Consider the following 26,975-nt stretch of genomic DNA (forward strand, 5'->3'; position numbering starts at 1 on the left):
ACAAGAGAAGTGGTCTGTTTACCATAAAACCTTTAATAAATCTACCCTATGAAAGACTTCTAAACACAGCAAGGATATGAATCTATTTGACTGGCAGAAAATGCATCCAATGTGGTCTGCCACGTTATTCCTTCAGGTCATCCACAAACTCCCCAGATGTGCCTCTGAGTCCCCCAATTAACAAAACACCCACACATAATTATCAAGACAAAAAGTCTACCCACACAAGAAAAGGACAGTAGAAAAACAGTATTTTGTTGAACAGGGCGAGGGTAAACAGAGGCTTGGTGTAGAATAGATGATGTAGCTGGAGTTCCCCTTAGACACAAAGCCCTGAGCCTGTCATGGATTCCACAGGCCTGACTCAAACACCCCTCCTTCTCCTCTCCAGTGGTCTCTCCCAACAACCCAGCCGTTTGTTGGTGTAGGGAGGGAAGTGATGTCAATGGGCTGTTGAATCATGTCCGACCCAGGGGGGATTCCAGGCTGGGGCCAAGCCGATCTGTCAGACCACACCAGTCACACCCTGATAACAAGTCGGATGTCAATTACATAAATAATGGAATACTAAGCACACACCTTAGAACAGGGATCATGACCTTTTTTTGGAGCGGGTGGTCGCAGGGGGGGGGGGGGGGGGGGTCTGAACTTTGCGGTTCCACTTTTTTTAGTTTGAACCTTTATTTAAGGTGAAAGTCAGTTAAGAACAAATTCTTATTTACAATGACATCCTGGGAACAGTGGGTTTACTCCCTTGTTCAGGGGCAGAGTGACAGATTTTTACCTTGTCCGCTCTGGGATTTAATCTAGCAACCTTTGGGTTACTGGCCCAACACTCTAACCACTAGACTACCTGACGCCCCACATGCACCGCTGAGGCCCTGGGTCAGATGCCCAAACAAGAGTTCACACCCTAAAACATGAGGTGCTGACAGAAATTGATAAAGATAAAGAAGTCAGCAAGTCACACCTTATCCTCTTCACTGCAGTGTGATCTGTCACAGTCCATGCTCCTCAGACTGGCAGAGATCAGATATGTGCCTCTGTCACATTCCACAGCTCCTGTATCACAGCGATAAGCCTGCAATTAGAAAGACAGACACTAGCTACCATTCATCCCAGGCCTCTGGGGCAGTACAGTAAGCTGACAGGCCCTCAGCATTGTGCTGTAACACTAACGCCTAATTACAGATGTATCGATGGGAGGAAAACCATCTGTAATTACATACAGAACCAACAATGGCTGTCTGTGTGGCAGCACGGAGGAATAACCACACGCCGTAGCACAGTCGTTAGGAACAGAAGGGCTTGGTTAAGTGATCACACGGTTTCCTTTCAGAACTAGAGATGATCCGTTTAATGCGGTACTACTGTTGACTGTAGACACGATGAAACAAGTGACTGCTCGTTTGAATGGCGGTTCAGATAAAAAGCCCTCTCCAAAAGAACCCCAAAACACCTCGGCCAGGTGTCCGCAAGGCCAAAGGCAAGTCTTACAGAGAGTAAACTTGATTTGTGATACAACATTCGCTACATCAAACACCTAAGAAAGGGTAGTACTAGGTAGGTAGTTAGGCAGAATCACATGAAAAAGCTTTATTGATACACAGCTTAAACAATGACAAATACAGTGCTTTGCCGTCAAGCTTAGATTGTGTGAAATATTTAGCGATGTCACTAGAAGGGGACAAATAGTAGTGTACTCACTGTTACAACTTCAATCATCATGAAATATCTTATTTGGCAAGATTATACAAAGAAGTAGGAAAAATACAGGATCCAGTAAACACAATTTGCCTTCCGCGGTGCAGGACAAGACGCTAGTAGAACTGCAACAACGACAGTAACAAAATAGACTGATCTGATAGTACATCTCATACTATGGAGTTCTCTCTGCGGACGCACATTCAGCTTTAAATAACACATTATAGGGGCAGGCAGCCAGGCGGCCTGTGAAGGAGCGCATTGGAATGTACAGTAACACTAAATACATTGATAGATACAGGAGGGCCCGACAGCGACCAGCTGTCTACATGTTTACAATCACAACTCAACAAATAAACATATTACAATCTTCCTCTGAAAAAAATATATGGATACTGTGTGTTATTGTACTGTGACATAGTTGGCAAACTCTTATAGGCTCTATATACACTCTCTGCCCAACTCCCATATATCTCCATACATTCCTCTTTAATTACATACATTTTCTCCTAGACAGGAATGTGTTTTCTAATACAGGTTTTAAAGTTCTTAACAGTGTCCCAATACATTAAGGTTATAAACACAATGTGTGTGAATCCTTTTTCAGATTTCACATGGATCAGAAACATTTGGCAGCACAGAGAATCAGCATTAATACACAAGGCATCAGCAGTGGCCTACTGTACTGTATGCTGTCAAGCAGTTTGACAACGTGGAGTCTACAGCTATGCTGTCAAGCAGTTTGACAATGTGGAGTCTACAGCTATGCTGTCAAGCAGTTTGACAACGTAGAGTCTATAGTTATGCTGTCAAGCAGTTTGACAACGTGGAGTCGACAGCTGTGCTGTAAAGCAGTTTGACAACGTGGAGTCTACAGCTATGCTGTCAAGTAGTTTGACAACGTGGAGTCTACAGCTATGCTGTCAAGCAGTTTGACAACGTGGAGTCTACAGCTATGCTGTCAAGCAGTTTGACAACGTGGAGTCTACAGCTATGCTGTCAAGCAGTTTGACAACGTGGAGTCGACAGCTGTGCTGGAAAGCAGTTTGACAACGTGGAATCTACAGCTATGCTGTCAAGCAGTTTGACAACGTGGAGTCTACAGCTATGCTGTCAAGCAGTTTGACAAGGTGGAGTCGACAGCTGTGCTGTAAAGCAGTTTGACAACGTGGAGTCTACAGCTATGCTGTCAAGCAGTTTGACAACGTGGAGTCTACAGCTATGCTGTAAAGCAGTTTGACAACGTGGAGTCTACAGCTATGCTGTCAAGCAGTTTGACAACGTGGAGTCTACAGCTATGCTGTCAAGCAGTTTGACAACGGAGTCGACAGCTGTGCTGTCAAGCAGTTTGACAACGTGGAGTCGACAGCTGTGCTGTCAAGCAGTTTGACAACGTGGAGTCTATAGTTATGCTGTCAAGCAGTTTGACAACGTGGAGTCGACAGCTGTGCTGTCAAGCAGTTTGACAACGTGGAGTCGACAGCTGTGCTGTCAAGCAGTTTGACAACGTGGAGTCGACAGCTGTGCTGTCAAGCAGTTTGACAACGTGGAGCCTACAGCTGTGCTGTCAAGCAGTTTGACAACGTGGAGTCTATAGCTGTGCTGTCAAGCAGTTTGACAACGTGGAGTCTACAGCTGTGCTGTCAAGCAGTTTGACAACGTGGAGTCTATAGCTATGCTGTCAGGCAGTTCTAACTGGGGCTATTGCACAGCTGAAGTGTCATTAGGGCTCATTCACTGACAGGCATCTCAATATAACAATTTTCAAGTGATGAAGAGCATGAGGATCAGGCCATGGTAAACACTGAAATAGGCTCTGCTGATGGTACAGCTATAGTACAGTGCAGAACTATAGCATGGAACCATTTGAGGAGCACGTACAGGCATATGTTGTTTATAACATTGTAAGTGATTGTAATCGACCACAGCACAAAGGCCTGCTAATGCAGTCCTGGGAAGTTCTATAACACAATAGTGAGTGTTAAGTTCTCACTCCGTTTGTCCAGGGATGTCAGAAGCAGAACAGCCATGCAAACTCAACAGTTCAATACACGCAGGCAGGCATGTATATTACAGTGTAGAGAAGCCACAGGATGGTCAATATCCACATCATTTCACATGGTCTGAAATCCCCTTAATAATACAAGCAATCAGTGTCACAATAACATCAGAGATTTATTTTGGGCCTGTGTGAATGTTCGCTGCTGTGGTTGACTGACTGACTCTAACTTTACTGTTAACCCTAACAGGATATGGGGCCACTCACTCAAACATTTCATTATGTTGTAGTATCATCTATAAGGAGGCAGAGGCCTGGGGCAGCTGGTGGAAATGCCCAGCCTCACCTCACCACCCTTAAAGTGAATTCACAGCAGGAGTGTTTCTGTGTTGGGGTAGGAGAGGGAAGTTGCGGGGGTCAGATTCCCTCGGCCCACACTAGATGATGTGAGAAAGAGTGGCTGTGTGCGATGACGGTGTCAGAGGGCCAGAGGGCTTTAGCAGAAAGGCACATGAATCAACGCATGTGATATGCAGCCTAATATTAAACACAAAAGAACCACAACAAAACCAAAGAGAAGAAAAGACACAATTACTTTCAGTCACGGCATGCAATATATGCCCACACCCGCTCACCCACCCACCCACCAAACACAATAGATAATATTAAGAAAAGCTGTTTTTATAGCGCCCTCTGGGTAATGAATGGGTGTACAGCCCTATAAGAGACAGGATCCACAGTACAAGGAGGTGGCTAGATTTGGGGTTTGGCAGGTACGCTGCACATCACTGAAGAGTGATGGGAATCTTCATATGGTTTAGTTTAACATGGCCAGGTAGTGCTCATTATGTGGCAGGCTTCACAAATACTGTACAGTAAGTCACGTGGGGGTGAGGAGAGAGAAGACGAAATGAGGGAGAGGTGAGGAGGGAGGGGAGAGGAGAGAGGTGAGGAGGGAGGGGAGAGGAGAGGAGAGAGGAACGAGAGGTGAGGATAAGTGCAGTCAGCCTAGGCGTGCTCCAGGAGCCACTGGAAGAGGGGAGTGTGGTGGAGTGCTCTCCCTGCCTGGGGTGTCTCCTCTCTGGGTTCAGACTGGGGTGGGGTGAAGGTTTCCTCACAGTAGCGCAGCAGGGCTTGGAGCAGCTCTCCCACCCTCCACTCCCTCTCCTTCAGCCTCTGGACCACCGCAGGCAGCTAGAAGGGCAGACAGAACACAGCTCAGCAGGCAGGAACAAGTACACACCTCAGTAATGACAGAGGCAGCCGTCCGTCCGTCCGTGCGTGCTAAGGTTAAAGCCACTCACCTGCTGCAGGTCCCAGCTGCCACTATGACCCAGCTGAACCATTGGCAGGTCTGCAATGGAGGCCGCCGCCCACTGCAGCATGCTCCTGAGCTGGGGGTCAAAGGTCATGTGCTGTGGGTCAGAGGTAATCTCCCTGAGCTCCGAGTTGACCACCAGGAGGAGCCTATGAGCCTGAGCCTGGCCCCGGTCCACACGCACAGAACCTGGAGGGGGGAGAGAAAAGATATCATCATCATCCTCCTCTTTATATCTTTCAAACACCTCCTGTGTCTCTTTCTTTGACTCCCCCAATGTATCCCCCTGTTGTCTCTCTGTGTGACAGTCCTCTCTTCAGTACAGTAATATCCCATCTCAACCTGGCTTCCCTTGTTTCCTCTGCTCTAAACTGGTGGTGGGCCAGGCCTGTTTCCCATGCTCCCACCCACACTGTGCCTGCGTCTGGGCCTGACACAGCCTGGAGCCTCAGCCCTTTAGAGAACAGCCCACGGGGGGCTCTGGTCTGACAGATAAGCAGGGAGACTCAGGGGGAATAGATGAATGAATGAGTGGCAGTGTGGCTGAATGTGTGGGCGGTGGGTGAATTCCCCTCCTAGCAGCACAGACACACACAGCTCCAAGTCTCCTAGTCTAACCACTCTTAATCTATAGCAGGGAACTCAGGATTAGAAGGTTAACATTTTCATGCTGAGGTGGTTCTGATTGTAGTGTGGTTGTGTAACATGACAACATGGTACGGTATGTACTGTTGCTGCTGATAGAGACCAAGTTTAACCATCAAAACTATCAAATGCTTCATGTAAAAAATAAGAGAATATATAGCAGCCCATTTTCCATGGATATCCGGTGCAGTTATTGATATAAGTAACTATATCATACCGCAGGATTCATCCTTGGTCTCAAGCTCCTTGTCCTCAGTGCAGTCGCTGTGGGGTAAGAAACATTACACTGGTTAGAGAACTGACCTGCACAAGGCCATAGTAGAGACACAGAGAACAGACACAGAGAGAAGAGAGGGAGCAGAGAGAGAGAGAGAGGGAGAAGAAAGAGAGCAGCTCGTGTAAAGAGGAAGAAAGTGACAGAGAGCAAATAGAGCAGAGAGGAGAGAGAGAGCAGAGGGAGAGAGAGAGAGAGAGAGCAGATGGAGGGAGAGAGCAGAGAGAGAGAGAGAGGGAGAAGAAAGAGAGCAGCTCGTGTAAAGAGGAAGAAAGTGACAGAGAGCAAATAGAGCAGAGAGGAGAGAAGAGAGGATGAACAGACTAAGAGTGTGTGAGAGAGTTAGTGTATGTGAGAGAGAAGAGTGAGGGAGCGAGAGAGAAGCGAGGGAGAGAGAGAGAGAGAGAGCAGAGGGAGAGAGAGGAGAGAGCAGAGGGAGAGAGAGGAGAGGATGAACAGACTAAGAGTGTGTGAGAGAGTTAGTGTATGTGAGAGAGAAGAGTGAGGGAGAGAGAGAGCAGATGGAGAGAGAGAGCAGAGGGAGGGAGAGAGAGAGCAAAGGGAGGGAGAGAGAGAGCAGATGGAGAGAGAGAGCAGAGGGAGAGAGAGAGAGAGAGCAGAGAGGAGAGAAGAGAGGATGAGAGAGAGAGAGCAGAGAGGAGAGAAGAGAGGATGAACAGACTAAGAGTGTGTGAGAGAGTTAGTGTATGTGAGAGAGAAGAGTGAGGGAGAGAGAGAGCAGATGGAGAGAGAGAGCAGAGGGAGGGAGAGAGAGAGCAAAGGGAGGGAGAGAGAGAGCAGATGGAGAGAGAGAGCAGAGGGAGAGAGAGAGCAGAGGGAGAGAGAGAGCAGAGGGAGAGAGAGAGAGAGAGCAGAGGGAGAGAGAGAGAGCAAAGGGAGGGAGAGAGAGAGCAGAGGGAGGGAGAGAGCAGAGGGAGAGAGAGAGAGAGAGCAGAGAGAGACAGAGAGCAGAGGGAGAGAGAGAGCAGAGGGAGAGAGAGAGAGAGCAGATGGAGAGAGAGCAGAGGGAGAGAGAGAGCAGAGGGAGAGAGAGAGCAGAGAGAGAGAGAGCAGAGAGAGAGAGAGCAGAGGGAGAGAGAGAGCAGAGGGAGAGAGAGAGAGCAAAGGAGAGAGAGAGAGAGCAGAGGGAGAGAGAGAGAGCAGAGGGAGAGAGAGAGAGAGAGCAGAGGGAGAGAGAGAGAGAGAGAGCAGAGGGAGGGAGAGAGAGAGAGCAGAGGGAGAGAGACAGAGAGCAGAGGGAGAGAGAAAGAGAGAGCAGAGAGAGACAGAGAGCAGAGGGAGAGAGAGAGAGAGAGCAGAGAGAGACAGAGAGCAGAGAGAGAGAGAGAGCAGAGGGAGAGAGAGAGCAGAGGGAGAGAGAGAGCAGAGAGAGAGAGAGAGAGAGAGAGAGAGCAAGAGGGAGAGAGAGAGAGAGAGGGAGAGAGAGAGAGCAAAGGAGAGAGAGCAGAGGGAGAGAGAGAGAGAGCAGAGGGAGAGAGAGAGAGAGAGAGAGAGAGAGCAGAGGGAAGAGAGAGAGAGAGAGCAGAGGGAGAGGGAGGAGCAGAGGGAGAGAGAAGCAGAGGGAGAGAGAGAGAGAGCAGAGGGAGAGAGAGAGAGAGCAGAGGGAGAGAGAGAGAGAAGCAGAGGGAGAGGAGAGAGAGAGAGCAGAGGGAGAGAGAGAGAGAGCAAGGAGAGAGAGAGGAGAGAGAGAGAGAGAGAGCAGAGGGAGAGAGAGAGCAGAGAGAGGAGGAGAGCAGAGGGAGAGAGAGAGCAGAGGGAGAGAGAGAGAGCAGAGGGAGAGAGAGAGAGCAGAGGGAGAGAGAGAGAGAGCAGAGGGAGAGAGGAGAGGAGCAGAGGGAGAGGAGAGCAGAGGGAGGGAGAGAGAGCAGAGGGAGGGAGAGCGAGAGAGCAGAGGGAGAGAGAGAGAGCAGAGGGAGAGAGAGAGAGAGAGCAGAGGGGAGAGAGAGAGAGAGAGCAGAGGGAGAGAGAGAGAGAGAGAGAGAGCAGAGAGAGAGAGAGAGAGCAGAGGGGGAGAGAGAGAGCAGAGGGGAGAGAGAGAGAGAGAGCAGAGGGGAGAGAGAGAGAGAGATTAAATGGGGAGCAGAGGGAAAGCAAGAGCAGAGAGGGAGAGAGCAGAGGGAAAGAGAGAGAGCAGAGAGAAAGGGATTAAATGGGGAGCAGAGGGAAAGAAGAGAGCACAATATGACATTTGAAATGTCTTTTATCTTTGAAGCTTTTTGTGAGTGTAATGTTTACAGTTAATTGTTGTTGTTTATTATCTACTTCACTTGCTTTGCAATGTTAACATATGTTTCCCATGCCAATAAAGACCTTAAATTGAATTGAGAGCGCACAGAGAGAGAGAGACAGAGAGAGAGAGAGATAGAGAGAGAGAGAGAGCAGAGGGGGAGAGAGCAGACAAGTCTTCGGGACAAGTCTCTGAATGTCCTTGAGTGGCTCAGCCAGAGCCCGGACTTGAACCCGATCAAGCATCTCTGGAGAGACCTGGAAATAGCTGTGCAGCAACGCTAAACATCCAACCTGACAGAGCTCGAGAGGATCTGGAGAGAAGAATGGGAGAAACTCCCTAAATACAGCTGTGCCAAGCTTGTAGCGTCATACCCAAGAAGACTTGAGGCTGTAATCACTGCCAAAGTACTGTGTAAAGGGTCTGACTACTTACCTAAATATTATTTCTGTTTGAAATGTTTTTATACATTTGCAAAATGTTCTAAAAACCATTTTAAGGTTTGTCATTATGAGGTATTGTGTGTAGATTGATGAGGAAAAAACTACAATGTCATCCATTTTGGAATAAGGCTGTAACGTAACAAAATGTGGAAAAGGTCAAGGGGTCTGAATCCTTTCAGAATGCAGTGTAGATATCACTCCTGGACTAGGGTGGGGTTTGGCATTGTACTGTACAGGCTACAGAGATAGATATCCCTTATCCTAGGGTGGGAGGTCGAAATGACTGTTGCAGTGCTCATTTTGACACTCATTTTTTTTGTCATTTTGACTCAAATATTATTAAGTCTTAGTCACATTCTTGTCATTTGAATAATGATTTAGTTTAGTTATTGTCAAAATGACTAAATCAGTGGGCAATTTTAGTCAACTAAATATCCTTTCATTTGAGTAAAATCACATCTGTATTGCCTCATTAACCGATAGTAAACATACATCACTGACACACACATACAAAGCCTTGTCCTACCAACATACTTTTCTGCATAACATCATCTCCTCTTCCCAACAGCAGAAATATTACAAACATAGAAGAATATATAACAATTATCTGTCCATGTAAATTCCTAATTCAGCCAATATAGATATTACACATTACATACAAAACAGACACACTCAAGCGAGAGCAAGAAAGAGACAGACAGAGTGAAAGGAGAGAGAGAGAGAAATACAGAGAGCAAGACAGAGACAGACAGAGTGAAAGGAGAGAGAGAGAGAAATACAGAGAGCAAGACAGAGACAGACAGAGTGAAAGGAGAGAGAGAGAGAAATACAGAGAGCAAGACAGAGACAGACAGAGTGAAAGGAGAGAGAGAGAGAAATACAGAGAGCAAGACAGAGACAGACAGAGTGAAAGGAAAGAGAGAAATACAGAGAGCAAGAGAGAGAGACAGTCAGAGTGAAAGGAGAGAGAGAGAGAGCAAGAGAGAGACAGACAGAGTGAAAGGAAAGAGAGAGAGAAATACAGAGAGCAAGAGAGCGAGAGAGAGAGATTTATGCTTGTTTATTTTCCCTTGTGTACTTTAACCATTTGTACATTGTTGCAACACTGTATATATATAATATGACATTTGTAATGTCTTTTTTGTTTTGAAACTTCTGTATGTGTAGTGTTTACTGTTAATTTTTATTGTTTATTTCACTTTTGTATATTATCTACATCACTTGCTTTGGCAATGTTAACACGTTTCCCATGCCAATAAAGCCCCTTGAATTGAGAGAGAGGAGAGAGAGGAGACAGAGCGAGAGAGGAGACAGAGCGAGAGAGGAGACAGAGCGAGAGACAGAGAGCGAGAGAGAGAGCGAGAGAGAGAGAGAGGAGACAGAGCGAGAGATAGAAAACCACAAAATGAGGTGGAAACTGAGCTGTACTTCCTAACCTCCTGCCCAATGTATGACCATATTAGAGAGACATATTTCCCTCGGATTACACAGATCCACAAAGAATTCGAAAACAAATCCAATTTTGAAAAACTCCCATATCTACTGGGTGAAATTCCACAGTGTGCCATCACAGCAGCAAGATTTGTGACCTGTTGCCACGAGAAAAGGGCAACCAGTGAAGAACACACACCATTGTAAATACAACTCATATTTATGCTTATTTATTTTATCTTGTGTCCTTTACCATTTGTACATTGTTAAAACACTGTATATATAATATGACATTTGTAATGTCTTTATTGTTTTGAAACTTCTGTATGTGTAATGTTTACTGTTAATTATCTACCTCACTTGCTTTGGCAATGTTAACACATGTTTCCCATGCCAATAAAGCCCTTGAATTGAATTGAGAGGAGACAGAGAGAGAGAGAGAGGCACAATCACCAGATGGTGCAGGAAAGTATTGGAGAAGTCGCATGGGTTACACCTCCATCACTCGTCCCATCATTGACATCGTTATCAACGTTCAACCGACGATGCAGCCACTATGATGCCTAAAAGGAGAATTGGGGCTACAGACTTTGAACGGGGGAGCTAATGACTGTTTCGCCCAGTGATGTAGTCGAGTCACTAAATCTCAAGTCTGAATCGAGTCCCAAGTCCCCTGTGTTCAAGTCCGAGTCCCCATGTCTGAGTCACTGGGTCCACATCAACTCAAGATAAAGTTCAGCAGTCAGATAAAGTGTAGTGGCTAGAGTGATTTAGTCAATCAAATGTTTGCTATCCATTTTCTTTCTTTCTGTACCACCAAATATTTGCATATAGGCTACTGGTAATGTTACCAGGGCCATGTTCAGTTGCAAAACGTTCTTGAACATTGCAGATAGAAATTCAATGACTAGAGCCGATGTTATTCCTTATTCAACATGTCAGAGGCATGTTTGTTCTACATAGCATATTTCTATCTGAACTTTCCAAAACATTGCATCTTGCTGAACGCGCCCCAGGTTGTTCGCTATAGCTAGCTAATAAGGTAACTTGACTGAACAAGGGGTAGCCTAAACCAATGGTTAACGGTCCGGACCGCAAGTAGCCTAGTTTTAAAACAGTCCGAGATATGCTTTATGAATATAAGACCGCCAATGGATGATAGAAACAAACAAACACTGTATTACAGGTAATATCATTTGAAGAGTAATGGCTAGAATCAAGCTGTTTTCTCTGAGGAAAAGAGGGAGACTTGGCAAGTACGTTGTCTACAGAACCTGGCTATGAAATACAGTGGGTTGAGCGAGACTTTTCTATACTGAAGGGAGAGAAAAATATAGCTGGCATGTTAATTTAAACTAAAGCTGCTTGTGTTTCTTAAACCAGGCAAAGGGTATCTAACTAGAACGTTGGTGGTGACTGGTTCGCTACGGGGAAGCAAGACAGTCGCCTGCGCGATGTGTATAATTGGAAGGCGGAGCCTGTCTGCCCACACTCATTGCTTGCTCCCCTGCAGCTCACCAGCTGATATAGGCTAGGATGTGTGCCGTATCCTTCCCAGTGTTTTGTCGAGAACTACGTGCTCTACAAAACACTCTTGTCCAGTCCACGTAGTATTCAGATTTTACTCAGAGAAAATGTTGTCTCGTCTCATTTTAATCAACTCAAATAAAAAATCATTTACGTTTAGTGGTAGTTTTTCTGGGTCTCGTCAATTGCCAGTGAAAATAGGTGTTTGACGAATATTTTATTCCCTATATTTGTTGACGATTAACACTGATCTGTTGTCATCACACTCAGCCATGCAGCATGCAGGCAGACAAGCAGCCAGCCAGACAGGCAGACAGAGGACATGCAGCAGGTTCACACACACACTGATTCCATTGACTAGGCTAATTCCACTTGTGTGCCGACATAGTGGCGAAGAACACACTGACAAATACATTCTCTGTCCTCAATGGTTATCAAGAGGGATCTGTAGAGGGTAGAAGCTGTTGTCTCATACACAGTCACATTCTACAGTGTTGCTGATCACAGCTCTGACATCATGCAATGATTAGGGGGCGTAGGTAGAAGTTGACCCTAACCACTGACACAGGATCACATTATGTAATGGTTTTCTAATGGTAAAGGTTAGGATTGGGTGATAGGATCTGATCTTACATCTGTGGTTGAGGGCAACTTCAACCTGCACCTATGTGGGAGTTAGCAGTCAGCATTATAGCAGCGTTAGATGTGTGTGTGTGTGTGTGTGTGCGTGCGTGCGTGTATGTGTGTATGTATGTATGTATGTATGGACCGACCTGTCGGAAGGAGAGAAGGACAGGTGCTCCTCATACATCTCTCCCTCTAACCCCAGGCTGCTCCAACTACTGCTGTTCCCATTGCTGCAAGAGACAAGACCATTGCTCAACACTGGTAACATACATACACTGATCATAACCCTGTCCATTACCCTAATCCTAGCAATGACACTAACCCTGAACCGACAAACCCTAACCTGCTCCAACTAAACCTAACCTGCTCCAACTAACCCTAACCAGCTCCAACTAACCCTAACCAGCTCCAACTAACCCTAACCAGCTCCAACTAACCCTAACCAGCTCCAACTAACCCTAACCAGCTCCAACTAACCCTAACCAGCTCCAACTAACCCTAACCTGCTCCAACTAAACCTAACCTGCTCCAACTAAACCTAACCTGCTCCAACTAAACCTAACCTGCTCCAACTAAACCTAACCTGCTCCAACTAACCCTAACCAGCTCCAACTAAACCTAACCTGCTCCAACTAAACCTAACCTGCTCCAACTAAACTTAACCTGCTCCAACTAACCCTAACCTGCTCCAACTAACCCTAACCTGCTCCAACTAAACCTAACCTGCTCCAACTAAACCTAACCTGCTCCAACTAAACCTAACCTGCTCCAACTAACCCTAACCAGCTCCAACTAACCCTAACCAGCTCCAACTAACCCTAACCTGCTCCAACTAACCCTAACCTGCTCCAACTAACCCTAACCTGCTCCAACTAAACCTAACCTGCTCCAACTAACCCTAACCTGCTCCAACTAAACCTAACCTGCTCCAACTAAACCTAACCTGCTCCAACTAACCCTAACCTGCTCCAACTAAACCTAACCTGCTCCAACTACTGCTGTTCCCATTGCTGCTGGGGAGACAACCGTTCAACAATGGGCACACACACAGTCTTAGGCATGGGAATCACTTCGGTCAAGCAGGTTCATAAGATACCTGGTTGATCTTTCTTACCTGACAGCAACAACTGCTTTAAAGCATTACATGATCCATCTCAATGTGAGGCTCATACAATAGTTTTGGTCCTGAAAAAACTATCCAAGCAATAACTGATGACAGCCCAATTATGTTAGATGAGATCACTGCATACTAGTCTTCACTTGTGAATTCCACTGGGACATCCAGCTGGCAGCATCACAACACACTGTAGATCCGACAAGGCCCTTGAGCTAGGCACTTAACCCTAATTTGCTCCAGGGGCACAGTACTACTATGGCTGACCCTGTAAAACAACACTTTTCACTGCACTTATCAAACCAAATTGTATTAGTCACATGTGTTGAATACAACAGGTGTAGACCAGCGTAGCCTAGTGGTTAGAGCGTTGGACTAGTAACCCAAAGGTTGTAAGTTCAAATCCCAGAGCTGACAAGGTAAAAATCTGTCGTTCTGCCCCTGAACATGGCAGTTAACCCACTGTTCCTAGGCCGTCATTGAAAATAAGAATTTGTTCTTAAATGACTTGCCTCGTTAAATAAAGGTAAAAATATTATTTTTTTAGGTGAAATGCTGACTTACAAGCCCTTAATTACCAACAATGCAGTTAAAAAAAATAAGAATAAGAAATAAAAGTAACAAGTAATTAAAGAGCAGCAGTAAAATAACAATAGTGAGACTATATACAGGAGGCACTGGTATAGAGTTAATGTGCACTGGTTAGTCGAGGTATCTAGCCGACAATATGTATTTTTTTGTTTAGTTAAATTAGCCTTGATTATCAGGCTGGCTGGAACCTGCACACTGCGCAACCTGGTATGTAAAGAATGATGTGGAGACCTAAAAATAGCTCCACCAACTAGTTAAATGATGACCTGAGCTAAAATACTGTCTCCGTAGCTGTGGTTTATGAAAGTGGTATGCTGAGAGATTGTTAAGTCAATCAGTTCTTCTAGGGTTTGAAAACCTTTACAATGGAGCCTTTCCCTTCCTGAGTTATCTAGTTTATATGTTGACAGTTGGGAGACAGTTGGGAAAGTATTTTAAAGGGAGAGAGAGAAGCTAATGAATAACAAATGGTGGAAGGACTTTGTTCTTGTGGAAAGGGCCTGAGGCAGAGAGAGAGAGAAAGGCTGCTACAGACACACCTGAAAAATAACTATCTGTTCTCCTCACACATTCTCCCATTCAGTATCTGGGGAGATACATGTTGACTGGGTCTGCTTCCATAGAGATATCAGACTGAGCCAGGGAACGTCAATAACTCTCCTCCAACCGTGAGACTGGGTGAGACCACGTCACTCTCAGAGCATTACATCAGATTCACTAACAGACCAGTATGTGTGTGTGTTTCTATCATAAAGGAAAATGATAGAAATGATATGATGCATTAACTCAAACAATCTCAGCAGAACTTGGCATTAAGCAGCTATTTAAATTATATAACATGTGAGAGAATATATGTAATGTACTATTTGCTCAAATCAGAGATAATTGTTTCTCGGCAGCAGAAGGTCCTACAGGTTCCCAAACTATACATTCTGCTGATGACCTCACATCATCCAGCAGCCATCCGACAGACAACATGGAGAAACCAGTCTTGTACTGATCTCAACTCAGTCTCGCAGCATCAAACCAGCTAATCCCCAATCACCACAGTCACCTTAAAATGCCATGGGAAATGCCATTTGACCTCTTGATTGAAAAATACATCTATTTCTCATTGGCAGTGCAGCCAAAGCAGTGATGGCTGACTTGCCTTTATTAGTTTCAGCATTAATTGAAGTCTAGGCTGAATGCCACAACCCTGGTCTAAAGCTCTACTAACTTCTATATCAATCCATCTGTGGACATTGAACATGGGTTAGTCCTTCGCTGGTGTGAAAGAGTGAGACAGAAAACAGTACTCAAAGACATTAAAGTAGTGTTTCAAGAGGTGAATCATTAATCAACTAATCTAGATTAGATCTCTCTAATGTAGCCTTCAGAGTAGAGGTCGACCGATTAATCGGAATGGCCGGCTAAATTGATTTTATTGATGTATTATATTAAGTTAAAATAAGTGTTCATTCGGTATTGTTGTAATTGTCATTATTACAAATAAATAAATAAAAATGGGCTGATTAAATCGGTATCGGCCTTTTTTGGTCCCCCAATAAAATCGGTATTGGTATCGGCGTCGAAAAAACCCATAATCGGTCGACCTCTACTTCAGAGAAACTAAAAGAACAGAGCAGATTAGTTTGAGACTACATGATGTTCTGTGTGTTCCCTACCTGTCGCTGAGGTGCAGGAAGCTGCTGGTCTCGTCGGGGTGCTCGTCCTCAAAGCTAAGGTTGGACCAGCTGCCCAAACTGTCATCTCCCACACTCAGACTGAGCTGCTGGGACACCGTGGACTCTGTGGCCTCCCTGCCTGGAGAGCTACCACAGGACATGGAGAAAGGGAACCAGACACAAGAATAAAGATACAGAATCTTTATACAGAGACATCCAGTTCATAATCCTATCAACATTAGGGACTGAGAGTTAGTAATCAAGATGGTGGACCTCTTCTTGGCTCCTTTACTATTGTTGTGTAATCTGGTCAAGTACAAAATTGCGAAAATTATGGACTCTTCAATTAATTGCCCAAGATGGTGCGTCACAAGAATTAGTCAAACCCTTACATATTACTAAGCATCATGGTTAACCATAAGGAAATCCATGTGAACAGTCATGGAATCTTATGGGTCTTGACTCACCATGTGGTTGCTCTCTAGAACATTAGGGCTCATCACAGATTGGTGGTGTTGTGTCTTACACAGACTTTGCCACAATGTATTTGTACCTGAGGTTGGCAGTCTGGCATGCGTTGGACAGCGCGGACGTCATGATCTCTGCGGTCAGACTCTCGGCAAAGCTTTGCCCGTCGTGTCCGATCCCGCTGTCAGCATTCAGGCTGGTGTTGCTCAGCTCTCGTTTCGCCCCCTCCATTGCCGTAGTGACGATCTCCTCTGCGAACACTGCCCTGCGGTCCAGATCGATGTGGATCTCAGGGATCTCCAGGCCACACACCCCCACCTCCCCGTCTGGCCTCCTCCTCTGGCCTGCTCCTGCCCCAAGGATGTACTGCCTGCTAGGCCACGAGCAGAACGGACACTCGATTACCTGTAATAGCAAACATGAATACTCAAGAACTGTATATAAAAAAAATGAGTGGGTGATAGACAATAAGTAATCCATCAGAAAAAAAATGGCTGAAACTTCTTGACCTGGCAGTATCGGCAGGTTGTCTCCCCCAGCACAGAGCCCACTGCTCCCCCCTCAGACGGTCTCTCAGAATGGGCGTGTCTGTCTTGACCCTGTTGGGCTGGGTGTCCGGCCGAGGCCAGGCCCATCTCCAGTGTGTCGTCCACTATCTTCCTGGCATAGTGCTCCATGACCTGCAGAGACAAATGCTGGGAATTGGAGAAAGCTGAAGTCTAATGCTACAATGCAATGATGATAACATGAATCAGACTGCTGTTAAATCAATGTGTACATGTTTTAACAGTCTCTTTCCCTACTCAAATAAAATTATGAACTAAACCAAACTTACCTGCATGACTCCACTGCTGTAGCCTCCGTCGTCCAGGCAGCCTGTGCTGTGGTACTGCCTGCCCTTTCCCTCGTTGGCCAGCAGGGGGCATGAAAAGGAGTTCCTGATCAGGTTCTCTGCCATGTCCTCCAGCTTGAATTTCTGATACAGACACGAGTCAGTCAGGGACTTGGGTAGTCGGTCTGACGACACACAGAGTTTGCGTGTGACGTCACAGGTGATGTTGTACGCCAACGACTCTGCGAAGTTCACCAGCTCCATGTACTCCCTCTGGCTCCCATCATCAGAGTCGCTGGAAGGAGATCCCACTCTCCCTGCTTCGTCCCTGGGTACCGACAGCTCAGCGTTGGGCCCCCTGCAGCCATCCTGGTGGAGCCTCCTGGAGGAGTGGTGCCTGGAGGAGGAGGGTCTCTTCTTCATGTTGCGGGCAGCATGGGCCAGGCCCAGTTTGATGGAGCGATAGGCCAGACGGCTGGCATACTGATCCAGGACCAGCTCCCTGCTGCCTCCCTCTTTCTTCAGCAACCTGATGAGGTAGCCAGCATACTCATCTGTCACACTTTCACAGCTGGGGTAGTCAGAGGACAGGCCAGAGCTGGCAGTAGATGTGGAAATTGACGGGTGGAGGACAGAGGAGAGGAGGTCACCAGACCACTGTTCAGCCAGATGACCCACTCTGCAGCCCCTGCTGTGTTCACTGGGCTGGAGTTGGTTGTGGTGGTGAGGGCATTCCCCTGACCAGTCCTGGCTGGCTCGTTTGACTGATATTTGACGACACTGTCCTGACCCCATTATCCTCTTCACGTCACTGATCACCTCTCCCGCGACCTCGCCAGCGTAGATCCACAGCGTGTTCAGGGTCTGCTCCGAGAACTGGGCCACGCTGTCTCTTCTGTCCTCCACCGTCCTCCTACCTCTATCCTCCACTCCTCCCAGAGTGTCCATCTCTGTCGCCATGGAGATGATGTGGCACGCCAGGCGCTCTGCATAATGGAGGGCTCCCTTGTCGGCCATCTTGTGTCCTCCAACAAATAGGTTGAGTTCTGGCTGCGGACAGTTTCCTGTCTCGGTTCCAGAGTTAAGTCCCTCTACTCCACCCTCCTCTTCCTCATTCCCTTCTGCCTCCTCAGACAGAGACCTCATCAGTTTGAGCATGAAGTCAGCCTTGTCCATCTCAGAGGGAGACTCTTTGGGCTCAGGCCCTGGCTGGTAGTGTGGGGTGGATGGAGGGGTGGCGGGAGAGAACTCCTTGGCCAGTTTGCCTTTCAGCTTCTTGGAGAACTGCTTGATCTGCTTCTCCTGGGACACCTTGTTGGGATGCTGGGGGGTGGAGGGGGGCGTACCAGGGGTCCCGTAGGACTTGCAACCAGCGCCGGGAACCATCTCCTCACCGGAGGCCATCTTCCTGCCTTCCCGGCTGTCCATCTCCAACCCTGGAATCTCTAGAGTGTCCTTCATCATCACAGGCCGGGTCTCTGAGACAGCTCTGCTGGTCCTGGAGCCTGACTCACAGGTCACTCTCCCTGGGTTCTGAGAATGAGGGTGGAGAGAGGAGTGGGAGGTCTGGTCAGTGACAGTACCCTCCTGTCTGGATGGAGGTCCCCGACCAACAATGGCTTTAGAAAGGAAGTCAGCACAGTCCTCCACCTTCTTCTTCATCTTTGTGGCAGTCATCAGCTCACATGCTTCACTCACTATCATATCCACCATGTTGCCAGAGAAGTTGTGAAAGGGTGTCTTTGGCAGCAGGTCAGTCTGTGTGGCAGCAGTAGCATCAGAGGCGGCTGTGGTCACCATTCTGCTCTCTGAGCTGCAGCTCCTCTTGGGGCTGGTCTGGGATGTGTGGGCCAGGCTGATCTTACACTGGCAGATCTCTTCTGAGTCGTGGAAGAGGGCCTGGCCTGCCTGGGGGACAGGTACACAGCTGGCCATCCCAGACACACAGAACAGAGCCTTCTTCACAGTACAGCCATCCTCCCCTGATGGACCTGGGCCTTCCTCGGCAGGGTTAGGCTGGTGGTCAGCAGCAGTACTGCAGGTAGTGTGTGTTTCGTCAGTGCTGACGTTGAATATGTTGTCCAGAGAGACACTGATGGCTGCTTGGGTGGTGAAGGCCACGTCAGCCTGGGACAGTTCGATGAAGGCCTCCTGGAGGACAGACTCAGAGAGGTCCGAGGCATAGGAGGACACCACCTCCTCATCGTCATCCTCCCCCACGCTGAAGGACCAGTCACTGGGGGTGAGGGGGGTGGAGGGGTGGGAGAACTGACACACTTCCATCATCCCCTCATACACTAGTTCCTCCGCCAGGTCGGCGGCAAACTGAGTCACGGTGCTGTTGAACATCTGCTTCTTCATGGTCAGGAAGTCCTTCAGAGCGCCCGACACTGCCTCTCCCACCAGGAACCCAGCCAGCCCGTTGATGGCCCGTTCCTTCAGGACGTAGGCGCGGCGCATGCCGATCTCCTGGAAGGCCATCTGGAAGACAGACGAGGTGAGTCTGGCAGCCAGGTGGCAGAGGGTGGTGGTGCAAGAGGACACTCCCTTCTGCAGGTCTCTCAGAGCGCTGCCCAGACTCATCTCTACCAAGTCTGTAGCGAACCTCTGGATGCCGTCCTTCAGAGACTGGGGCTTCTGCTGCAGCTTGGAGACAGTCACCGTCTCCTGGATCTCAGACAGCTTCATGACGTGTCCAGACTGGTTCTGGAACTCCTTGTGACAGACACAGCTCAGGTTCTTGTTGTCATTGAGGTCCACGGGAGACTGGTATCCACACACGGAGCCCAGGATCTCCTTGGACAGACTGCTGGCAAAGTCTGAGTAAGTCTTGTAGAGGGAACACAGGTCCTGGGGTTTCTTTAGCTCTGACTCATCTCCTCCATCTCCCTCTGTCTTCCAGAAGTAATCCAGAGCTCCATCTCCGAGTGGGCTGAAGGCTGAGGAGCTAACGGGGCTAAACAGAGGACCTCCACCTTCCTCACAGGAGGTCCGGGACGGCCGGGGGGAGTCAGGGGATCCATACGGAGAGCCAAGGGGGAGGGGACTTCTGAGTGGGGTGGGCTTCTTCACATTCGCAGGGAGGGTGCGCTGGTCAAACCGGTGAGGGTTCATGGTGGAACAGCTTCGGGACACTTTCTTGGACCCTGACTTGCCAGTACCAGAGTACTTCTTCTTCTGGTCTGGGCCGGTAACGATAACAGAGGAAGTCGGGTCTAAAGGCAAGGTGAGTGTACAGCTCTCTGAGCTCAGCTCGTCTAGGTCGTCAAACTGGTCAAAGCTGTCGAAGAACTCGCTGACCTCAGAGTCAGAGTCCTCCACCCTGTCCGTCGGCCCCCCGGGGATCTGAGGGATGTCCAGTGTCGCTTTGAGACTTTTCTGGTAGCCAACCTCATCTAGGAAGATGATTGGACTAGGGCTGGACCCGTCCGACTCCTCTGATTCGCTGACAGGACATGTGGGGGAGGGGAGCCGGGCTCTAGGGCTGCAGAGGGTCCACTGGGAATCTGCCCTTCTGGAGCACTGTACGGTAACGGACACCTCTGGAGGAGGCCTACGATTGGTTGAGGACATCCTGTGGGAAGAGCTGATTATGATCCTGGAGCCTGATAGGTCCTTGTCTCTCTTGTGGGCAGGGACTGTCTGGGAGGCCACATCACGGTGGTTTCCATGGAGATAAGAGTCATCGGCTAGGGAGAGAGGGAGATAGAGAGTGGAGGGGTAAATGTTTCGGTCTAAAATTGACTTAACACTTAAGGTTACGCAATAATAAGTGAACACATCATGCTCTATTGAACGTTCATCTACATAGAGCTGTGATGAACCTACCGTTGTTATTCTCTCCAGTGGCCTCCTCTTCTAGGTGTTCCAGAGCGGTGACAAAGTCATCTTCGATGGAAGACACAGACTGGTTGGTGTCATCATCCTCGGGCTGGCAGGGTTCTGCCGTGCCCCTGTGGAGGGCCTGGAGCTCCAAGGCATAACGGACCCCCGCAGCATAACGCCCCAGCAGGCCCACCAACACACCAACAATGGCCTGACTCGGGCTGGAGCTGTGCCTTACAACACACACCGCCTTTATCGAGCACTGCTGCAGAGGATAGAGAAGAAACAGTCAGAGTTTGCTGGCTGCCTGGTACAGTAGTTTATTCTTACTGCCAAGGGACAATTAGCTCTTTGAGGAATAAAAAACTAGGTCTGCAGACTGTCAGTGCCTGCCAAGACACGGTAATCATCGGAGAGTCTTTGGCTTTGGAAACTCACAGGAATTCACGCAAGAGTTCTCTTTCCTTCGGTCTGTGTCTTAAAGAGAGAGGGGCTCTACTGGGACAGTCTTGTTATGTCTACATGTCTGATTGTGGTCTGATGGGTTGTTGTATATGCAGAATAGAACACTCAGCGTCACTTCTGTCTTGGCCACCGTGGGTAGAGGCTCAGTTTTAGTTGCACTGCCTGTCTGTATATCTGTATGTCACACACACTGTAACCACAATGCTGCAGAGCCAGACTGAACACTAGTACAGACACATGGGACCAGGCAGGACAATGTGGCAATCACTGGTGAGAAAACAAGCAACCACACTATCCCAGAGATCTGTATACCTGGCTAGGTTCAACAGGGTGAAAACACAGAATCTCTCAGGCCTTTACAAGCAGCCTGAGTAAGGTCCTATGAATCAGCTTCAAACCTATATTGAACTCTTATTTACCTGTGAAATACTGTATTTCCTCTGAAGCAGTCTATAGACCTGAGAAACACACAGTCTTTCCCCTATTAGACACTTCCTTCTCTCATGTCTACCTGTGTAGTAGAGTCCCTCCTGTCGGCTGGTTTCCTGCTGTCCTTCAGCAGCAGCACCTCTTCGTTCCTCAGGCTGGTAACGTGGGGAGACCTCAGGAGCTCCGCCAGGTCCCCTGGGAGAGACGACAGGGCCTGGGAACGAGGACAGAACATCACACAAATAATACGTTAATAATGAATCACTTAAAGGGGCAATCAGCAGTCGCTACATCCATTTTTTAACTTAATTCATTAATTATATGTACCCATTGATTCTTGAAGAATATAACTTATAAATAAATGCTTCATGAGTTTAGTTCAACTGTCATACCCCATCAGAACCCAAAATATAAGCTTGTTTTACTCTAACATTTGTAAACAAAGTAAATGTAAACAAACATTATAGCTTCAAAACATGGTTCAAACTATCATTTTCATATCATGGATGGTCAGTCCTTGCATCCACAGCTGTCTATGAATCTGAGAATGGTTACATTTCTCCAGCCCCAACTCTCACATCTTTAAAGAAACGCTTTGTTATCGTTTCTACTGCTGAGTGCCGCATTCATTGAACTACAAAAGAGTCAGAGCTGGTGCAGTACATCTCACCTGTAGAGTTAGATCCTCCCCTTCAGAGAGGCCAGGCAAACACACAAAATTGATCTGAGGGAAGAAAAGGACAAGTCAGGGAAATCCTCAAAATCATGAAGTCATAATCAAAACGTGTGTGTGTTGTGATATACACCTCAGTCAGGCGTGGTGTGTCTCTGGTCTGTAGCTCCAGTCCCATGCTGCACAGCTCCTTCCTGCTCCTCAGAAGGCTCTTCACACACTGAGGCCCACTGTCACGCACCGTCTACACCATACATACAATTAGAGGGTAGCTTAGGTTTCACACATGCACAACCTCACACACAGTACCAGGTTATCAACATTTAAATGAAATAAATCGATCAGTCAATTAATGAATCAGAATATGGCAGTCTGACACTAACCTCTTTCCTGATGGAGGCTCTGGTCCTGAGAGGAACTCCTTGGATACGGGCACAGGCGTCCATGGCAACGCAGGCTGGGTGTGGCGGACTAGCCACTCACCTGTAGAAGGAGAAAGAGGGGAAGGAGAGAGGTGGGAAAGAGGGAGAGATGTTATATTTTAAAATGTTATATCATTCAATTCTGATTTACTGACAATTCTCAAAGAATAGAATGAAAAACAACGATCCTAGTCTATTGCAAGTACAGCTGCAAAGGGAGGGTATATTATTGGAAACTTTACAAGTTCACCAGTAAACTAACAGAATTTTGCTATCTTTCAAGGATTTTATGTAATCTATCACAAGAATATCAGAGGTATCTGTAATAATCTCCAGCCCCCTGTGGCCTTAGCACATGTAGAATCTACACGGAGTATACCAAACATTAGAAACACCTTTCTAGGAACACAGCCTCAATTCATCACGGCATGGACTCTACACGGTGTCTAAATCATTCTACAGTGATACTGGCCCATGTTGACAATGCGTTCCACAGTTGTGTCAAGTTGGCTGGATGTCCTTTGGGCGATGGACCATTCTTGATACACACTGGTAACTGTTGAGCGTGAAAAATCCAGCTGCGTTCTTTTGTCTTGCCCATTCACCCTCTGAACAGCACACACACAATCCATGTCTAAATTGTCTCAAGGTTTAAAAATCCGTCTTTAACCTGTCTCATCCCCTTCATCTAGAATGATTGAGGTGGGTTTAACAAATTATATCAATAAGGGATCATAGCTTTCACCTGGATTCACCTGGTCAGTCTATGTCATGGAAAGAGCAGGTGTTCTTAATGTTTCGTTCCTAATGTCTTTATACTAAACCCTCTTTGATAAGACTCAGTCTTCATCCACTCTCAACACAAACCCTAATCATAACAGGAAGTCAGCTGTAGAGGTTAAGAGGTTAGATGTACCACTGCACAACAACACAACCCCAGTCACCTCAGAAAGACAAACACTGGTGGAGATGAACTGAACTGATGCACTCAAGCAAACACTCAGATTAAGTTCAATAAATTCAGAAATCATAAAAGCAGATATTCTTCAATCAGGTTTCCAGCAGCCTTAGATGTTGGCCTAGTCACTCTGTCTGATGTCTTCCTTCAGGCTCCAAGCCAGCACGGACGATCAAACGGCCGTAGAGAGAACAGGGGTGTGGACCCGGAGTCTGAACACTAACCCAGGGCAGGAGAAACACACTTGGTAAGCATGAAAGAGCAGCTAAAGACAGCAAAAATATTTACAGTGAGCGAGGAAGAAAGTTTCCCAAGAAATGTGAGCTGTTCTTTGAGGTGCTGTCCAAAGCAGCTGGTTGAATCTGAGTCTAGACGGCCAGTCTTTGATAGGATGCCTGTCCTCTATGGGAACCAACCAGGGGAAATAATGAATACTCTCTTTCTCTTCCTCTGCTGTCCCAGGACCTCCTGGTCTCTTGGCTGCTTTGGTGGGGTTTTCAGAAACAACAACGCATGCTGTTACCAGCTAACCTCAGCTATGTACTGACCCCACTGCTATGACCATAGAAATGCAGCTCGAACTAGGAAGTATAGTTTTGCGTGACTGCTACACAGCAGCAAACTGACAGGCTTCTGTCTCTACTACTGCAAGTTGTATTTTCTCTTGATGGTTCTGATGATGCTCAGTTCATGTGTCTTATACCATGGCATTTTAGTAACACATTTTTTTATTTTTACATTTAGGCTTATAATCATACTCAAATCATAGACTTTGCACAAGAAGCTAGTGCAGAGAATGTCAAACTATGGGGATATGGCAAAATAGAAATGACCTATACTACAGGTTCTTATGGTCTCTGTAAGCAGCTTGGCATGAATTGTGTAAGGGCTCAAAATAGGTCAGCCTTTGAGGCGTTGCAGCATGAATGTGTGACTATGTGGGCAGATGGGTAAACAGGAGGAAGAAATGCAGTAGCACACAGGAGTGAAACTACAGCTGAAAATTCAGATAACCTTTTCAGTAAACCATACATCTTTACAACTAGGTAATACACAACACAAAAACAAACAATAAAATATCTGACAAGGCCCGCAGTTGTTGTTGGTGTAGCTACATCATCATCTGCTGGGCTGATACTAGGAACTGCGTTCTATAGCCTACTGAAAATAGGGGGAGTGATAGCTAGCTACTTTTGCTATCAATCTTTCACATTAGCTCGCTACTTGGGGGAGGGGGAAGGGGAAGGGGGGAGAGGGAAGGGGGGGGGGGGTAATAGATTGCCATTGTAGGTGGTGACAGGCCTGTGTCGCATCTGTATTATACACTAACGTTAGCTACCTTATGCGCTATGAAACCGTCCATAACCGCCTGTGTGGTTGACCACAACAAACATGCAAGCCAGCTGATCAAGCAACGAACTAACGTTAGAATTCGCTCCAGTTACGTTTTACTAGTAAACAACTTTCTAACTTCTCGTTCAGGAAAAACTGTAGCTATATAGCTTGCTAGGTAACTGCAAACACGTTTATGTTATGGCAGGCCATAATTTACGGCCAGTGTCGCATTTTCAGAGGAAATGGAAATTATTATTTGATAGTCCCATTACCTGTGACATCCCACTATAGGAGTAGCGTAACATGTTGGTTTAGTATACTCTGTGCAAATCAATCACCTATCTTAGCTAACTAGCCAAATGTCAACAAGCTAGCGTAAGGGTATTGACTAGTTAGCTAGCTAGGCTAACTGTCAAACATTGTAGCTAGTTAGCAACGGACATTGTTCCACTGCACTGTCATTATGCTAGCTAGCTGGTGTGAACATATACAAAACAATTGTCCTCTCATGTCATTAAATAATGACGATACAATAATTTATCGTCAATTCACCACAAATATGGTATTTCAACCTCCCACTCCTGTTATTCTCACCATTTAGCAAGTGTTGGACTAGAAGCGAGATGATATTCCACTGACTGACAGTTCATTCCATGAAAACAAGACTGATTCAGGCAGTAGTAATCACTCTCTGAGCTCTGCTTTCCCTCGGCGATGGAGAAGCACAGAGTAGTCGATTGCGTGATGTCATATCTAAGAAAAGATGCCATGCCAAGCAAAATTCTAATAAAATGGTCCTACATCAAGTACAGATTGTTTGTGAGGCCTGGGTGTCTTCAGCACTAAATTGGAAGTAGGCTGCCCCATTCATAGAGGCTAAATGCTTTAGCGCCTTTTGACAGTAGGCCTATCTTCTGACAAGGGGGTGTTAAGAGCCCCGATGCTTGCTGTGAACATTAACAGGCATCGCGTGTTTCCCAATGGCCATATCTCCATGTTACAGCGTTCGTTTATGGAAAAGTGACAGAAGACAAAGGCGACCTGTACTAATTAGCTATGTAGTGTGTTCCAAACACCTGACCTGTGTGTACGCGTAAATCACAGTCACACGACTTGGACGTTACATATTTGATGATTTGAGACTCAGCTTAATAGACAATAAAATGGCTTTACTTTAAATTATTCGGCCAGGCTTTGTAGCACAGTCTCCGCGGGTTTACTCTCTAAGCAGCGTTAAAAATTCAACAGATTGGCTAGCGAAACGCAACCTCTGAATGGACCAGCAAACTGTCAATGCTGTAGAGTTACAGGATCCGGTGCACTGCAAAAATCTAATTGTAGGGAGAGGATGCATATAAATATAAATAAATATGCAGCTCAATTTAGAAGCGAACCAGCAAGGGGGCATCAAGCAATAATTAGTCTACTAGCAAAGGCCTACTGGTCTTTTGGAAGGCCTATGTCAAAATTGCTTGAAATGTATAATTTACGTATGAAGCTTGCATTTTAAATGTGTTTTTAAAATGTATTATTACTGTGGCAATGAAGCACCATAGACGCGTCTCTCTACTTGCACTCTCCAAACTGTCGCCGGTGGAGAGCGCTTCTCTTGTCGAAATGTTTGCTGTTGCTTTCTCAATTTTAATTAAATGCAGTGGTGAAAATAACTTACGTAAACATACTTTAAAATACTACTTGATTAAGTAGTTTTTTTGGGGTGTCTGTACTTTACTATTTATATTTTGACAACTTTTACTTCACTACATTCCTAAAGAAAATGATGTACTTTTTACTCCATATATTTTCCTTGACAACCAAATGTACTCGTTACACTTAGCAGGACAGAAATGGTCCAATTCACACACTTATCAAGAGAATGTCTCTTGTCATCCCTACTGCTTCTGATCTGGCGACCCTACTGTCTCTGATCTGGCAACTCTACTGCCTCTGATCTGGCAACTACTGCCTCTGATCTGGCGT

The 26,975-nt window shown here is 46.7% G+C and overlaps 1 protein-coding gene across 2 annotated transcripts; it reads right to left on the reverse strand.

Annotated features, from left to right (window-relative positions):
* Window positions 1-1,568: 1,568 nt before the first annotated feature.
* Window positions 1,569-25,906, reverse strand: LOC109877802 (A-kinase anchor protein 11). Of its 2 annotated transcripts, XM_020470010.2 has the most exons (14): window positions 25,590-25,906; window positions 22,664-22,763; window positions 22,414-22,524; window positions 22,278-22,331; window positions 21,690-21,821; window positions 20,717-20,978; window positions 16,892-20,577; window positions 16,566-16,736; window positions 16,142-16,461; window positions 15,589-15,735; window positions 12,363-12,446; window positions 5,884-5,930; window positions 5,008-5,210; window positions 1,569-4,897 (listed from the first exon to the last, which is right to left on the reverse strand). In XM_020470010.2, exons 2-14 carry the CDS (start codon window positions 22,724-22,726, stop codon window positions 4,712-4,714), a joined length of 5,466 nt encoding a protein of 1,821 aa, XP_020325599.1. In that variant the 5' UTR covers window positions 22,727-22,763; window positions 25,590-25,906; the 3' UTR covers window positions 1,569-4,711. The 2 variants fall into 2 exon arrangements, with proteins under 2 accessions (XP_020325599.1, XP_020325600.1); XM_020470011.2 differs by lacking the exon at window positions 12,363-12,446.
* Between the last annotated feature and the right edge of the window lie 1,069 nt (window positions 25,907-26,975).

The sequence above is a fragment of the Oncorhynchus kisutch genome, linkage group LG26 (assembly GCF_002021735.2).
Source record: "Oncorhynchus kisutch isolate 150728-3 linkage group LG26, Okis_V2, whole genome shotgun sequence".
In the NCBI taxonomy this organism is placed as follows: domain Eukaryota; kingdom Metazoa; phylum Chordata; class Actinopteri; order Salmoniformes; family Salmonidae; genus Oncorhynchus; species Oncorhynchus kisutch.